The 17490-nt window shown below is 39.8% G+C and overlaps 1 protein-coding gene across 1 annotated transcript in view; it reads left to right on the top strand.

The window, feature by feature from the left end:
- The first annotated feature begins 220 nt into the window (after positions 1-220).
- CPEB4 (cytoplasmic polyadenylation element binding protein 4) overlaps positions 221-17490 on the top strand; it is a 38831-nt gene continuing 21561 nt past the window's right edge. The window contains exons 1-2 of the mRNA XM_010182371.1: positions 221-2417; positions 12017-12103. Coding sequence (XP_010180673.1) covers positions 1296-2417; positions 12017-12103 — 1209 coding nt within the window. The 5' untranslated portion in view covers positions 221-1295. The remainder of the gene's footprint in view (positions 2418-12016; positions 12104-17490) is intronic.

Below are 17490 nucleotides of genomic sequence, written 5' to 3'. Positions count from 1 at the left end.
GAGGTAAAAAAAATCCCTCCTGCCTTCCCCGACACCAGGACTCTTGCGAGGGAGGGGGGACACCGCGGGGGGCACCCCACAGAGACCCCGGGCCTGGCGAGCCGAGCCCGCTTGCGCCGCCCGCCCCTGCCCCGCTGGATGCCGCGTCCCTGAGGAGGAAAAACACAGCCAGGCAAACCCGCCCGGCCTTTCAGCCGGGGGCTCGCCCGTCTGCAGGGAACCCACGGATCTCGGTGAAAGGAGGCGAGCCCCGCATCAGAAACCACCCTCCCAGCAGCAGCGAGAGCAAGAAAATCTCCTTCCCCTTCCTCCTGCACAGCTCGCTGTCCCCTCCCTTCCCTTTTCCCGAGCGCTGAATGCTGATTTCTGAGATGAAAATCTTCCTCTTCGGACAGCCAGGACTCGTATGAAGGACACACAAATACTGGATCATAAATAAGAAGCAAGTCTGGCGAGCTCAGAAACCCAGCCCAAAAGGAGCAGCATCAAGAATCCACCCTTCTCCTGCACAACTCACTCCCCACCCAACACACATATAGAATACTAATTTCCTGAGATAAGATCTTACCCCTTTAAACAACCACACACGCGCATACACACACACACACACACATACACACACAGAGTGTATATTATTGCTAAATAGAATAGGTTAAACCCAGCAGCACGGGAAGAAGCCTCTTCTGTAACTCACTCCCCCTTTTCACCTTTCTGAATGCTGAGATCCTGAGGTAAAATTTTCCCTTACTCACAGCAAAGACTCTTCTTGAACAGGACACAAATATATATTAGATTATAGAGATGTATTAAATTATTCCAGATTTAAATCTATTTTTTGCTGCCAAGGGGTCGGGGGACCAGACGTCGTCGTATATATATTTTTTTTTCTTCCCTCTTAACTCATTTATGGGCGAGTCAAGGCTGCTGAGGAGGAAAAAAACAGGATAGTTAGAATATCTTTATCCTTTTTCCTCAGAAGCTTTTTCTCTCATTGTGCATTTCCTTTAGAAAAAAGGAAACCTCTTATTTTGCGAACCAAAGATTTATTTTTTTCCTTTCCTCCTGGCCAAAGGAAGGAAACAGGCACAAATTGACACATTGAAGTAGTTGAAGAGATCTATCTTTTGCAAAAAACAAACATCTTTATCCAAATCTGAAATAAATAGCGTGGAGGGAGAAACTGGAATATCTATCTAAAAACAGGATACTTGCTAATCTCGCCTCAGAAGAGGACGAGGTAAACACTAAACATCAACTTGTTCTTACAGGGAGGATTCAAACCCTAAATATAATAAATGGGGGATTACGGGTTTGGAGTGTTAGTGCAAAACAACACTGGAAATAAGTCAGCTTTTCCAGTCAGATTTCATCCGCATCTGCAGCCTCCACACCATCATCAAAATGCAACCCCCAGCCCTGCTGCTTTTATAAATAATAACACAGCTGCCAATGGCAGTAGTGCTGGGTCAGCTTGGCTCTTTCCTGCTCCAGCTGCCCATAATATTCAGGATGAGATTCTGGGGTCAGAAAAATCTAAAACTCAGCAACAGGAAAAGCAAGAGTCCCTAGAAAAACAGCAGCTTTCCCCTAGTCAAAGTCAGGAAGCAGGCATGCTCTCTGAACCTGAGAAAGCTAAAACTGAAGAAAATCAGGGCGATAATTCTTCAGAGAACGGCAATGGAAAGGAGAAAATAAGAATAGAATCGCCAGTGTTGACAGGATTTGACTATCAAGAGGCTTCGGGGCTAGGTACTTCGACGCAGCCCTTGACATCCACCGCATCTTCTCTGACTAGTTTCAGTAACTGGTCTGCAGCTATAGCTCCATCATCTTCTACAATAATCAATGAAGATGCAAGTTTTTTTCATCAGGGAGGGGTCCCTGCTGCCTCAGCTAATAATGGTGCTTTGCTGTTTCAGAATTTTCCACATCACGTCAGCCCTGGCTTTGGTGGTAGCTTTTCCCCCCAAATTGGACCCCTCTCACAACACCACCCTCATCACCCCCATTTTCAGCATCATCACAATCAGCATCAGCAACAGAGGAGGTCTCCTGCAAGTCCTCATCCACCTCCATTCACACATAGAAATGCTGCTTTTAATCAGTTGCCTCATTTGGCTAATAATCTTAACAAGCCACCTTCTCCATGGAGCAGCTACCAAAGTCCATCGCCTACACCATCTTCATGGAGCCCTGGTGGCGGTGGATACGGTGGGTGGGGTGGGTCCCAAGGTCGAGACCACCGCAGGGGACTGAACGGAGGGATAACACCCCTGAACTCCATCTCGCCCTTAAAGAAGAATTTTGCAAGTAATCATATCCAGCTGCAGAAATACGCTCGACCCAGCTCAGCCTTTGCTCCGAAATCGTGGATGGAAGACACTTTGAACAGAGCTGACAACATTTTTCCTTTTCAGGTGAGCACACTCTGTTATATCCGTAAGAAAAAGAACACACAAGTGCATCAAAATGCCCTGGAAAGGGTCGGGGTGTTGAACAGTACAGTCTGATCGTATGACTTCTGTGCTTGAACTAAAAAAATATATATGGCTAACTTAAATGTCATGGTGTGAATTGTGCTCGGAGCTGTGAATCATGGTGGGTTTTTTTATAGTGGTGGTGATAAAAATATCCGTTGCCCACCAGACACCGGTATTGGCCAGCTTCCTTCAGCTTAATACTTGCACTCAGAAATAGCTGGTGAACAAATTCAGTTATGTGTGGCAAGTATATCTACCAAAAGGAGTAAGAAAAAATAAGTGCTGCCTGATGAAGTATGAAAGATCTGAGGCCTTCTGAAGTATTTGAGAATGTTCCACATCAGAAAAAAAGTATTAAGTAACTGTGTTTTGTTTTGCATCTGGACTTGTAGTGCAACACATTTTTTGTAGCATTTTTTTGGAAGCTTTGAATTTTTTATATGACAGTAATCGACGGCGTTTGCTTCCCTCAGTAATGGCAGCAAATTTTGGTTACAGGCCATTAAATCATCACCAAAAGTAGACCTGGACAAATTTCAGGTGGTGGTCTCCTGTATTTTAATATGGCCTTATCCTGGCAGGAGGGGGTTGTCTGGCACTTCAAGCTCTCCTAGGCTGACTTTTTATGAGCTTGAAAAGAACAGTATAAAATTGAACCTGATTTGCAGTAAAAATTAAACCAGAATTACTCTTCATCTGACCGCTCGTTAAACCTGGCTTTTTATGTGTGTGTGTTTTTAGGTGAATCCAAGAACTCAAGAGCTTTTTTACATTTAGTGAGTTGTTTTTAAAGATCTTCAAATAAGTGCAAAAGTAAAGATTGCAAAATGATTGCAGTATTTCTAGCCATGCTGTAAGAACCAGAGTGACCTACTTTAAAACAATTTGAAAGATCTCTAGATAAAAACCGTGCAAAATGTCTCATGTTATAAACCAAAGAAATAGAAATATATTTAATAGTGACTGTGTGAATACAGCCGTAGGAACAGGACAATTCTTCGTCAACTGTTTGGTCTCCGTTGGGGTTGCAGGGTCTCTGCAGACAGAGCAGCTGCTGGCTGTAACTTTCTATTAGAGACCTTTTTTTACTGGCTGGTTCAATATCAGGTAGAGCCCTTGTAAATGTAGAATGCCTAGTAATAATTGAGTTTAATGTCAGGATTTGTAATTAATATAATGAACCGGTGTCCAGCATTCCCAATTTATACACTGAAACCATTAGAAAAAGGCACACAGCTGGAGTCGGTCTTTTTTTCGGCCTCACTGCAGTGAGACTTGGCTCCCAGTTTAATTCATTCTGTACCCTGACACATAGCTGATGTGCAGAGTGACAGAATGAGATCAAGTGTGTCCTTGCTGCCATGTGTAAGGCCTAAATATATGCACAGCCATAGAAACGTGCTTGGTTTGACATCAAGCAAATTTCAGGAAACTGGGAAAGTCAGCCTTGACTTCTGGGTTGTGTTCCAAACACAAAATATCAGACACACGTATTTTGATCACGGTAAAGAAATAATTTTTGTGTAGCATGTTGGTGTCTGTTTACATAAACACTAAGATGAAGCTGTACATGTCAAGACCAAGTCTGACACTTCCTCATGCCAAGAAAAGGAAAGTGTTGGAGCGAAGTGCTTTCCAGTCTGTTACTGCCACTGCTGCGAAGAAAAGGGCAGGGCAGCAAAACAGGACTTCAGCACTGCAGACCTAGAAAGATGCTGATTAATTTTGAAGCCATCTTGGACAACTGCTTTTGATAACTTTTTCTGGTATAAAAATCTTTGGCTTCCTTGGTCACTTAGTCATTTTTGTGTTGAAAGCATACTGAATTTTTGAATTGTTGGAAACAAATGATGAAAAATTTGACCTTTGATGTCTTTTTATTTTTTTCTTGATTATGCTGATGGTGTGCCTGACTCAAAGCAGAAATAAGGACTTTCGCTCATTGTATAATTGCGTTCACACACACACACACACACACACACGTGTATATATATGAAGTATCCTTGATAATGCAGTCATGTACTGGACAAGGCTGTTTTGTTACTGGAATCTTCTTAGATTCCTATTTAGGAAATAATTGAAAGCTGTCTTTGCTGCAGCAACATAATGGAGTAATTTGAGACAACTGTCCCTTTCATTTAAAATTTATGTTTTGCTGCTTAAATCATTAACAAGTGTTGCTGCAATCTAGTGAAAATTAGTTTCTGTAGAGGGCAAGATATCAATCAGCAATTGCAAATATTTGGGGATTACTTTTTTTTTTTAAATCTCAAAGGTTGTCTCTACTCCAAAGCTCGGTGAAACACCGAAGTCTATGTTTTGATGGAAATCTTAGGGTAACCAAGTGTAAGTGCTCGTTTCCTCTTCGGAGAGGACAACATTGCATAATGTCCCTGCAAGCCACTAATGCGAACTACTGCTCACTGCCAGTGTTCCTGCCCATGGCCCTTAGACGCTTGCAATGAAGTGGCCATTCCAAATGGTGCAGAGAAAAGGAAAATACTGTGGACATGTGTTTGATAATCTTGCGATTTGAAGTTTGCTTTCTTAGTATTGAGAGCTGCATGCAAAACATTGCGCTTTCTGTTGTGTTTTTTGTTTGGCATTCTGTCTCCTAACGTTTCAGAAGTGTCTGCAGGAACCTCTTCTTGCAGGGATGGGACTGGAAGCAAGGGCGGAGAAGACTGTTACCAAATCTGTTTGTTTCATTAAGTTTTGATATTGTGCTTTAGCCACTGGGCAGGCTTCCCCCTTCAAAGATCTTTTGAGAAGAGAAAAGCCATTGTTCTTTGTGCGTTCATTTGAAAAGGAAATGGTCTCCAAACGAAAAAATGGTTCCTGAATTAAAAAAAAAGAAAAGTCTTTTGGCTATAACAGCCTTCCCCGAGAATTAATAAATGAAAATGCTTTGACTGTGACTATTGCACCTTACAAAGTTACTGATTTTTATGAAATAATTCCTTCTACTTCTCTCCCAGCAGCACTGACAAACCGAGTGCTCAGTAATTGCATTTTACTGCAGCGTTGCCCTCAAGATTGTTTTGGCTTTCCTTTTGCCATGTACTTGCACTTCCTCATGAGTGTGGAACATCCTGCCTGTTACGCAATGTGTAAATCTTGCTTTGATAGGCGTTTCCAGGTTTCCAGATCTCTTCTTCCAATGCATGATGGCGTTTTTAATCGGTCTTCACAGGCACACGCAAGTTAAGCAATAGCGTTCAGCTTTCTGTAAAAATGCTTAAAAATAATTTCTGTTTCTTCCTGGAATCAGGCTTGAAAATAGCTGCCATTTCAAAGAATTTTGTACACGAGAGCAATTCATTATATGCACTTGTTCAAAATGTTTTTTCCTTTCTTCTGCAGTGGCTAGTTTCCAGGTACGTAACCCCTTCCAAATCCACTGAGGGTCTGTGCCAGGGAGACTTTCTCTTCCCCCAGGCAGATATGGAATGTTTGAGAAAACACATACGTGGTTACAGGACGTGTTTTAATTCTGAGCTATACGTCATGATTTGTTTGCCCATAGAAATGAGCTGATTTAATAAGTGCGTTAAACAAATTCACAGGGAACTGGAATTAAAAAATAACCTCTTAATGCATTTGCCAGTCTTTCCTCTTGAAGGAATTTTGCAAATGAATTTTTTACCATGCCTCTTTTCTTTAATATTTGCTCTTTGTTTCTGAGGAACCCTTTAATAAATCGTGATGGCTGGTTGCATAAAATGAGGCTGCTTGTTTTGCAGAAACTTCTGCGGGATTTTATTTTCACTCTGGCAGCAGCAATTATTCCAAGAAATTTCAAGCTCTCCTTTTAAAACAGAATAAATCCTTGAAGTTGGATTTTTCAAAGTCTGTTCACCTCTTTTTCTGCAACTACATCAGCTGGGCAGTAATTAGTTTTGTGTGCTGTTCCCCACAGCTACTGGTCTGTGGAATTAGGAGCACTCTAATGTGGTGTGACATGCACAAGTTAAGTACTGTGGAAGTTAACACGGTTCTTGTTTTATAAACTCACTACTGACGTTAATACTTCGGCTTTGGCCCTCCTGTGCGTTTTTGACCTCGGGGTTTCTTTTTAAAGAGAGCTTTTGTTAGAAGCTATTTGAATTATGTTTGTATTTTCCTAAGATTAAAAGGAGTACTCTTATTAAGCGTTTTGCTTTGAAAATTGCATACTTAGCAGCCCAGCACAAAGACTGAGAACACAAGATGTTGTGGAAAATAATTTCTAGAAGATACGTAAAAAACCCTCATCTGTGTCTCAAATAGAATCAGACACATTACTGGAATGTTTTGTAAAGGTCTGTAATTTTAAAAGAAAAAAGAAGTTCATATTTGGCTAAACCAGAAGTGCTCCCTCCCCTAAAAACCTCCTATGTTATGCAGCACTTAACTTTTCCAGCTTTTTCTTATTGTTCCCTGCTGAAGCTATAAAAGATGATCAGGGCAGCATACAGCAACATCCTTTCAGGAAAAACCTGTTTATTCAAAGCCTTTAATTCACTGGATACTGGATGGGGAGCTGGAATACAGCATTTGCAGGGTGATGGGAAGGAGGAGAAGCTTACCCAGAAGCATAATCAAGTCCAAATTTGCTTTGCAATTAGAAGAAAAATGTGGAACTTGTATTTAGTACCTCCAATATTACCTCTCCCTCCACACTTTACTTTGCCTGAGACACAAGGCTTTTTAATTGTGGGAAACATGTAGAAGGTTTCAGAAAGTTTCGGGCTTCCTGTGCTATAACAAGGGTAGCAAATGTAGTTGTGGATTTTCTCATTTTCAGAAGTGTTCTGGTTTGACAAATATTTATATATATATATATAAAATAAGCCCCAGTTTTGCAACTACACCCACTCCACAAATACTGCTTAATCACCCTCAATAAATTGCTTCAGGCAGTGGCATACTTTACATTATTACTGATGCCTCAGTCTTCAGAGAAATCATATTTTGTAAGATTAGGCACAGCCTTAGCTACCAGCAAGTGCTCATACCTCGCCAGGCTCTGCTTCCCATGCAGTCTGGGTTTTTAGCAGTGGGAGGCCCATGGTGGGAAGCAATATAATTTTATTTAATATAATGTTTCAATAGAAACTCCTGGGTCCTGGAATTTTAATTGTTCAGGCGATGATAATGTTGTTAGTGCAGATTAAATACAAGGAATCTGCACTTTAATAGTTAAATTCGATGTACATTTTTCTGTGATGTGCATGAGAATTTAGGTATGATATTTTTAAGTGTAAAGTATGATCTTGCCGTGCATGAAAAAATCACATTTAATTTCATTTGCATAGGAGGATGTCCCAGTAGATATTGTGCGTGCTTGGTACCAAATGACTTTCTTTTTGGAATGAAATATCTTCGGAAAATAAAATTGGAATAGGAATTAGAATTTAGTGATTTCTATTTACAAACAGCTCCATTTTTACAAGACCCCTAACCATAAAATAATCTGTCTGGGTGCTCGTGGGGAAACTGCCGCAGTCAGAGGTGAAGTGGTTTGCCCACACTGTGAGCCCAATGACAAAGTTGTGCTGTGAAGTCCCGAGTCGTGTGCTCTGTGCTTTAACTATGAGACTGCATCGTTGTGCACACTCGACATCTTTATACGGGATTTCTAGATGGTAGGAGAATCAGAATAATTTACTTTTCTGTAGACAGAGCTGGCCAGGGTATAGACCAAAACTGTTGTGTTTGCTGTTGGAGTATCCTTATAGTCTTGATAGCTCGCTCTTAACCAAATCTGCTGGCTGCCACCTCTTGTGTGCTGTTGTGGAAACAATACTGCTTATTCAGAATGATGTTTAATGAATGTCTTTTGAAATGTTGGCTGACATTTTAAACATAGTCATGCATTAAGACTTCAGGTTGGTTTTTTTTTTCTATTTTTTTTTCCTGTGGCCTTCTGTTCAACCTGATGTCTTTCTGCCTCAGCTCTGTTTCCCAAGGATAAATGTGTGTGTCCTTTGAGCCCTCTGATAAACCAAAAGTAAAAAAAAAAAAAATAAAAAGCCAAATTGCCCTAAACAAACTCATGTAAAGCCAAGTCCTTGTGATCAACCTGGGTAAACAGTATCAGGCTGTAGTTAACTTATTTTGTTACTGCAGTGTACGTACTCTGCTTTATTCCAGGGTAGTCGTTACTCCTATATCTTTTCTTTATGAAGATATAAATATATACAGTATATACATTTCCATGGAAAGTACTGTAACTTTGTAAGTTGATCCATTAAAAACACCACCCTATTTTTATTAATTCTCTCTATGTGAAGTCTGTTGAAGAAAACACCACTTTTTTTTCATGTACACTGTGGCTTATGTGCTTTATAACTCATAACTAACGTGTATCTCAGACTAGCTCACATTCAGTTACCAGTTAATGATCAATATCTTGACTGTTACAGTTTTTGGTGCTATGGAATTAAATGTATACACATTTCTTTAGCAATACGGCCACTACCATTAACCTGTCATCAGTCTTTTATTTTTGTTTGGTATATTTAATACATATATATATATATATATCAGATACAATATGTGTTCCTGATAAAATGTGCCGAACGTGTTGGAAGTTAAGACTGGCAAAATTTGTGCTACTGTTTTCAGGGCAGTCTCAGAATAAAAGGCCTTTAAATTGTATAAAAATTCTAAAAAACTACCAGTGATGACTTTCTCTGGTAGTGTGGACCCTGTCAGGATCAGGGCAAGTAGTCAACTAAATTAATGGAGTTCTTTTCCAATAAGCACTGGGAAAGGGCTGAACCAGTTGAGTGTGGCCTTTTGGCTGGTCCTCCTTTAGGATGTACATGACTGACATCTTTTCATTTATAGATGTGTACAGGTTTACTTATATACCGAGTTCTTGAATTACTCTGCATTTCCAGAAAGGTGGACTGCTGCATTACATTGAGCAATATATCCAAATTCAATGGAAGAGCAGTAGTGGCTCTTAGTGTTGTGCTTAATGTGGTTTGCTATTTTCTAGTTAATAAGCAGGGACATGGAAGAGCAAACTGCTTCAAGCAGCCCAGGAATGAGCCTGATCTTCCCAAGGGTGCTGAGACTGGGGCAGTTCAGCCCCGTGAACTGACAGCGATGATGTGATGTGATGTGCTGCAAGCACAGAGACCTTTTGTTGGGAAGACAGGCAAGAAATGGTAACAGATCAGCGTTTTGAGGGTGCTCTAGCCTGTGGCAGTCTTCTCCATTGCTATGGCAAGTTATGGGGAATACTGGAGAGCGTGAGTATCAACGTGGGCCATATTTTAGCCAGTCCTCCTTTTCGTGGGATTGCTGCAGGTAGGAATATGACCGGTTAATATTTTGTATTAGTGTGCAGGGTCATGTTTTGAAACGTTTGGGGTAAGCTTATGGACCTTGTACTGCAAAAGTGACAGCAGGCTGGTTCACTCAGAAGGAGAAAGCTATAACTCCTCACCACAAAAAGCTTCACTGTGGAGAATGTGGTGCCCCTCTCAGCTGACCAGTTCGGTTCCTTTTTTCCCTTCAAATGTTTAAACTCTCTGTTCTCAATATTTAAAAACTTACCATTGCAGCAAAGCCGTCTTTATAGCTCAATGCAACCCAGCACTGAAATTTTGGAGACAAGAGCCTATCTTTAGGCTTGTGTGTTCCAGTGCATACACAGCACAATTACCTAGAAATCCCCCAGCTCGGGTTCCTCCCTTTCACGTCTCACACAAGTGAAATGTTAAGTGCCACAAATTCAACAGAGACTTGGAGCTGCTGAGGTTCTGCGCTTTGTGAAATAAGAATTTTGTAGCTTCATGGGTTGGACTCAAGGTTAATTCCACACAGAGAAACACAATACAGTGTGAAAGCCAGAGTGGAAGAAGGAATAGCTGCTAAGGGATGACAGGTTTTCAGAAAATACTCCCACCTGTGTTTTAGGCTATTTCTGTCACGTTGTGAGGATGGCTGAAAACATAGAGATTGTCTTTTAGCATCCATTCCTGGCTTACAGAGCTGTTAGATCCTAATGGGTCCAGGATGCAGACCCAAGGACCTTTATTCAATCCTGCTAAGGTATTTTACTGTAAATAGAGTTTGAAATAGTTATGAACTAGTAGAGTATAAACTGAGACAATAAACTAAATACTGCTAGGAGTGGAAGGAACCAGTAGGAAATGTGTGAAAGTACAGTGCAGAATTTAAGAATTTAAATGCTTGTGAGAGTTTCTCTAAGGTGCCTCAATTACCTTGTAGTACAAATGACCAAGGAAATAAATACTGTGGAGAGACAGCACAGCTCTGTCTTTTATAGCAAATTTGATACTGGGCTAGACTAATAAAGCAAATGGTTCCAAACTCTGGCCGCGCTAATGCTAATTGAAATGCAGCACATCCGGGTAGAAATACTTTACCTGTTCTGTGTCAGTGACAAACTGTTCTGAAGAGAGGAAAAAATTAGTCAGAAAATAGAGTTGGAAAAGAGTGTTTTTAGTGATCAGAAGGTAACTTACGAACTTGGAAATGGATCAGGACTCGAGGAGCTCATGGATTCCTGCTCTTAAAATAGTGTTAGGTGTTTGAAGTCCGAGGTGACTGATCCTTGATACAAAGAACGCCTCTTGCAGCACTGCGGTCATTACTGCGTTAGTGCTTCAGCACTGGAAGTGTGGGACATTATAACTTCATGCTCAATTGTCGTTGTGCAATATCAGTCTTTTACTTCACCACTGGTTTTAAAAATGTTCAAAGCTGGATCTGTGTGCTTTGGAGAAATTTCAGCTTCACAGCTAGAGTTAGGGACAAAAACCCATATATTCACTGCTGTAATAATAGTTGTAGAGAAGCAGTTTAGAGCAAATATCTGTCTTGAATTGCTTGCATTTTGTTTTCGTATTTGAACAGATACTTTCCACGCCTGATCTCAGTTCAGAGGTGAATTTCGTAGAACATGAATGAAATAAAATCTTTAGAATCAATGTTAGAGTTCTTCTTGGACACAGAAAAATTAAAGACAAGGTGGATTGATGTAATTGTATAAAATTCTACCCAAGTGTTCCTACACATGTCCAATGTATAAATGTATAGGTGAATAATTTTGGGAATAAGAAGGACTTTTTGCTTCCATTAGTGAACTCCTATGATGCTGTAAAGATTTTCATAGTTTATTTATAATTTCAGTTATTCTGAATTTGCTGATTAAGATAATGCAGTGCCAGGATATTTTGTGTTGTCTTATGCCACTGTAACATCAGATTTGTAAGATGTGGAATTCATTGTTTTAGTTGGGAAAGCCTAAACCACGCATGTGTTAGATGGTGGCTTTGGTTAATATGAAGGAGAAATATTTGGTAAGTAACATAAGTAACTCATAAGTATAAATCAGATTCATATTTAGGAATAATCTAATTTTTAATATTCCTATGTCAGAATGACTTTAGTCTATATGTTTTTGCTTAATTCTGCATTTGTAATGTAGAACAGAACTGAAGGTTTTCTGTTTCGGACGGTGGTGTTTAACACGGTGTGTTGCCTAAACCGGCGTTGTTTGGTTGTGCTTGCAGGATCGCACAAGGACGTTTGACATGCATTCGCTGGAGAACTCGCTCATTGACATAATGAGAGCTGAAAATGATTCACTGAAAGGTAAATTTAGAAAGAGACTATCTCCTGCAGTAAATAATTCAGAAGATGTGTTTACTTAGAGTAAGAAACTTCAGTTTTGGTTAAGAAAAGTAAAGTAATGTGCACCTAATGCATGTCAGTCAGCTGGGGTAGGCCTCCTTTTTTCCAGTTGTCTCCAGATGAAGCTGTTGCACACCTGAGCACTTGAAACACAAACAGAAGCTGATCTGTTGTGTAAGTTGCCAGTGTTGGTTTTAGTTTAGTTTCCAAAGTGCCTGCCTGGAAAAATGATCAGTTTCAGGAATCTTGCGCAGCTCAGTGAGAGGTAACTTTTTGCTCAATGGTGTTTTCCGGCTGAAGTCATAGTTCTTTCTGTCTTGGGGAAGAGTGAGGTTTATCTGGGTCATTTTGAGAACAACACTGAGTGTTTCATCACTTTTTTTTCTTTTCAGTTTTTTGCCTCTTTGCTGCTGCCTTGAATTGCAGAATGCTTTGTGTCACTGGGAAAGGAAAAGGGGGGTTGAGCTGACTAGCAGCTGAGATCTGTTTTTTTTTAAAGATAATCTTTCTTTGAAAATACCTCCATTTACAAAGTGTTCAAAATGGTGTCTACATATTTTATCTAATCCCAAATAGAAACTGCTTATGGTATACAACTCGCAAGTCTAGTTTCTTATTCTTGCTCTGTATAATGAGTAATCTATTTCAATTTGATGGTTACTTGTGAAAGTAAAAGTCGTCAAACTCTAACTCTGCTTGTTATCTAAGCACACAGTTTTGTTACCAGTCATGAGACCACTAAAAAAACAGACCCGCGTTTGTGGTTTCTGAAACCAAACTTCTTTTGATATCAGGGCTTGTTGTGCTAATGAAATCTGGCTTGTTTTAATAGCGATTCTTGCTCAAGACCAAGCTTTGATAAACTGGCAATAACTTGCATTTGTTACATTCACCGTGGTCTGAAATGCAGCTTGCATTTCACATCCCCAGTACTGCACAGTAATTCAGGGTGATTGGAAACGCCAAGGAATACACTTTCTTAATGAAAATACAAGGAGAAATTGATGTAGATAAAAGTAATGCCAAATGATTTTAAAAAACCAAAGTACATCCTTTTCTTATGCAGTAGGGCCCAGATTTTATTAATGACAAGCAGTAATAGCTTTCATTTGTTTCATACGCTGTTTGGCAACATCCTGTGCCCCAGCATTGTGTACTGAACCAAGGATCAGGTGCCCTTCCTTGACTGCAGTATGTGGGATTTGCACAGAGACTTCTGTTCAGCTGTCGGGCAGGCCCAGCACGCGTTTTAGCTGCTGAAATGTGGCAAGATAACAACCCAAGGTGACGTTGTTGTAGAACAAATAAAATTTCCCTTAAATTTGAATTTTAACAAAGTCAGGTTAATACTTGTACATATGTATTTGGCAACTAAACAAGGGTAGTCTTTTACAGTAGTATGATTTTTAGTTTAAATGCTTCAGAAAGATTCTTAGCAACTGAAAATGTTTGGGGTTTTTTTTTGAGTGCTTACCGTGTTTTAAGAATGATGGAATAAGTGTGTCAGCAAACAATATGCATCATTCCGATAAACATTAATTCCTGCTTGAGCTTGATTGCTAATCCCCTCTGCAGAGTCAGCTATGGTTTGTCTAAAGTTTTGTGTGCATTTTCCCGTACTGATTGAAACACAGTAATATCAATCAGGTATTGTCCTGGGAATTATCTTTTAGGGTCTTTATAAATTGTTCTATTTCATGGTTAATAGTTATAAAACTAAAAAAAAGCCTCAAAACTGAGATGAAAAAATCAAGTAATCCTACGTGAAATACTTTGTGAAGTCTCATTTTTCAAGTATTTTCTCAGTAAAAATAGTGCAACATGCGGTACACTGAATTTGACTGCTGCTTATCTGGCATAGCGGACTTAACACAGTAACTTATTTACTGTAATATACTTGGGAATGGATCTTTATTCAAACTAGAATCTGCTGTGTTGTGGTAATGCTGCAGTGATCGTCTTAAGTAGGGTGGGATTTGTAAGGAGAGGAAAGAGATTTAGTTAAACCAACTGATACAGCTGGGAAAAAAAGGTAACTTGCTGGTACAAACCATGTTTCAAGTCAAGTCTGAAGAAGGACTCGTGGTTTTTTCCCATCTGTATCAGTTGGTGTATGATTATGTCTCAACACAGATTCTATTTCCTGTTTGCACTTGCCTCATCTTTATTCAACCTGATTGAAAGGAACCTTTAAAAACCTTGGATCCAGAAGTCTTAATATTTGACAGATTATGGTTGTCAGTTCAGATCTCGCTTGCTGTTTCAAACACCTGCAGTTAAATAAGCAGATCCATAAGAAGTTTTTTGGTTTGCATTTTAATTGGGTTAAACAGTGCATTCAGTGCTTTTAAAGTTGGATACTCAGAAAGCAAAAGCTTCTGGGTTTAAGACTTTAAAAATAGCCTGGGCAAGACACTAATAAAACATACTGTAGAAAGGGATCTCAGAACGGCATGGAAATAATCTAAATAATCTAATAGGTCTCACTGCTATCTTGTGATTTTTTTGAGAGGCTTTAATATTGACTCAGCATGAGTTTAGTATATAACACTATAAATACGTAACAGCCCCTTTCATGCTGTAATGGACTTCAAGAGAAAGAGGTACTATGTTACAATATCCCTTCAAGACTAAGAGAATGGACATGATCGTAGATACCAGTCACAGTGTGGAATCTGCTGCCTCCTGAAAATAATTTCTGTCTTTAAATTCAGAGCAGCAGGTTTTGGATCCTGTAATAAAATTATAAGTAGGAATTCTTCAAAATTTAACAAAATCCATTCACAGTGTGTACATCCTGACCGAGGTGTTCAGTCCGTGCTAGCCTTGGATTTGTTTAGGACATCAATAATTATGTTCGTGGGTTTTCTTCCTCTAGGAAATAGTGTTTCCTGCTTGAGGTTCAAAGGTGAATCTTAAGTATCATTGATTCAGTATATTCAGTATTACCTTTTGACACTTTTGATAGGCATTTTATCATTTTTCCCCTCTCTTTTTAAGGTATATTTTTATCCCTGCTCAAATCCTCTTCCTTTGCTGAGCAGCTGCCATTTCAATATGTTATTTTTATCCACACGAGTGAATGTGCTGCGTGCTGCAGAGCCAATGACAGCCTGCAGAAGCCTTTCCCTGGAGACTAATTGCATCTTCTTTACAGGGTATTTGGCCTTCATGAGCTGAGCCTGGGATCCAGAGACTGATTTTTGAATCTGGGTCTTCCAGATGGCAATTTGAGCATTACTGTAATAGTAGTAGATTGACTAAATATTTCCTTGTTAAGTGACACTGAAATGTCTTTAAATACTTTATAACTGCAGACTGGTTTATTATTGAAATATCCTATGGTTTAGTTCAGGATATAAGATTATTGCCTGGAAATTATGCAAGGTGAAATGGATTAAAGCAGCAGGCCAGTACATCCGCTTCTAGCACTGCAAAGCGCTCCTGTAAATTTTGGGTGTGAATAGGTCAGTATCTGCATGAATGCTGAGAGTGTGAAATAGCCTCTAAAGACTAAACATACTTATGCTCAAAAAGGAAGGTTTTAGAAGTGGCATAAGGTCAGAGTATACATAGACATTGGGAGAGAGAGTTGAACAGCAGCTCTAAATTTGAGGGGTAAGAAAGCCAGAACTGCAACAACTGGCACCATTCAGGATTTCTCTGAGCAAGCAGATTCACCTCACTGTATTTTTAGAGCAATCATCAGCCCCTTAATATCGATCTGAAAAACTATTTCACATGTGAAGAAAGTAGGTAGACCTTATAAAGTGTTCTTTGAAAGGGATCAAAATAGTTTTGACTGCACTTTGAGTATCAGATAACTCTCTGAACTGGTGGTTTCTTTTCTAGCTGTATGGATTATGCAACATGTTCATATTAATTGGGTAGAATGGGCCATTTTGTTTCCTATGTGATCCAGAAAATTAATGAGAATCTGGTGAGAGTCAGGCCTAATTTTTGCTGAGGACTAAATAACAAAGGCTATAATTGTTTTTGGGGAAGTGGTCCTTTATATGCTTACAGGACAACATCTGTTGTAGAGCAGCATCAGTGATTGATCCCATGCCTTGTCCGAGGGCAGCCTTATCTAAGGATTACTCATTTGCAACTTGCAACTAATGTATCCAATTTAGGACAAAATGCACAGAAACTTTTGCTTCCACTGCACCAGGCTGTAGACATTTTTTTTGTAGACAATTATGACTTCCTGTAATTGTCTTTGGAAACTGTCGATGAATTATGGCATTCAATGTTTCCTACTCAGGATCTTCTTGAATTTTATCTGCTATGCAGTAACCAGGAAAGGCTAATGGGATTTGCAGACTTGAGTGCATGTTAATTAAGAGGAAAACCAATTGTTTTGTTGTCTCAAAATATTGCTGAACTGGGTCCAGTAGCAGTAAACTACAACCTGTGCTGATGGAGCTGTGATGGGGGGGGAAATGGTGAATTTTACTTGCAATCAGCAGCTCCCATTCCTGTTGCAATCCCCTGTTTTCAGTTGGGTTAGGGTCGAAGTGTTATGACTGCTGTTAACAAGTAAGGGCATATTTTCTTTCCAAATGCAGCCAATATTCAAAATGTGAGGGGAATATTAAATGTTTTGGGTTTTTTTTAGTCTTTTGGTATGCTTTTCCCCCAGTTCCTCTCGTGGTAATTGAAGTGTTTGTTGATTTATCCCTACCTTTCCAATATTTGGGGTTTACCAGAGCCTTTATTTAAAAACAGCAAACAATCTAGTAAGAAAATGAAATTCCATGGACAACAGGAATGAAGCAAAATCTTCCAGTCATAAATACTGAGATCAGACCGTAGATTGGATTATAACCTTGCACACAAGTAATCGCAACCATACATAATGTTGTGATTTTACATTCATTTGCTTTTATCTAATAAACTTCCAGCTTTCTCATTTAAATTGACATTTGGTTTTGTGGCTTGACCTACAAGCTGCTTGGTAAGAGATGCTTAATTTGATGAGGCTTAGAAAGGCAAAACTTGCTTTGGAAGAAAAAAAAATCATGCTTCAAACCTGCAAAAAAATAGGAGGACTTGGACATAGGAGATGTGCAGCAAGAAGTGAAAATACCCTCCCCTCCCCAAGTGACCCGTGGGTCCCCGCCTGGCACTACCAACGGCGCCGAGGTGGAGGTGAGCGCCTTCGCACTTCAGACAGGGCTGAAGAGAAATTGAATCTGAAAGTGGCAGCTCACTGCAGCATGGATTAAAATACCGCAGGTTAAACGTCAGCCGGGTCTGCAGGGCCGATTTCTGGGTTAGAGGAGGCCCTCGGAAAGGAGGGGGGTGTAGAAACCCCCCTGCATTTGTCGCCTCTGTGGAATATCCCGAG

Source organism: Mesitornis unicolor, unplaced genomic scaffold (genome assembly GCF_000695765.1).
Source record: "Mesitornis unicolor isolate BGI_N332 unplaced genomic scaffold, ASM69576v1 scaffold15894, whole genome shotgun sequence".
NCBI lineage: Eukaryota > Metazoa > Chordata > Aves > Mesitornithiformes > Mesitornithidae > Mesitornis > Mesitornis unicolor.
Note: the sequence above shows the minus strand (reverse complement) of the source record. Positions and strands in the feature narration are given on the sequence as shown.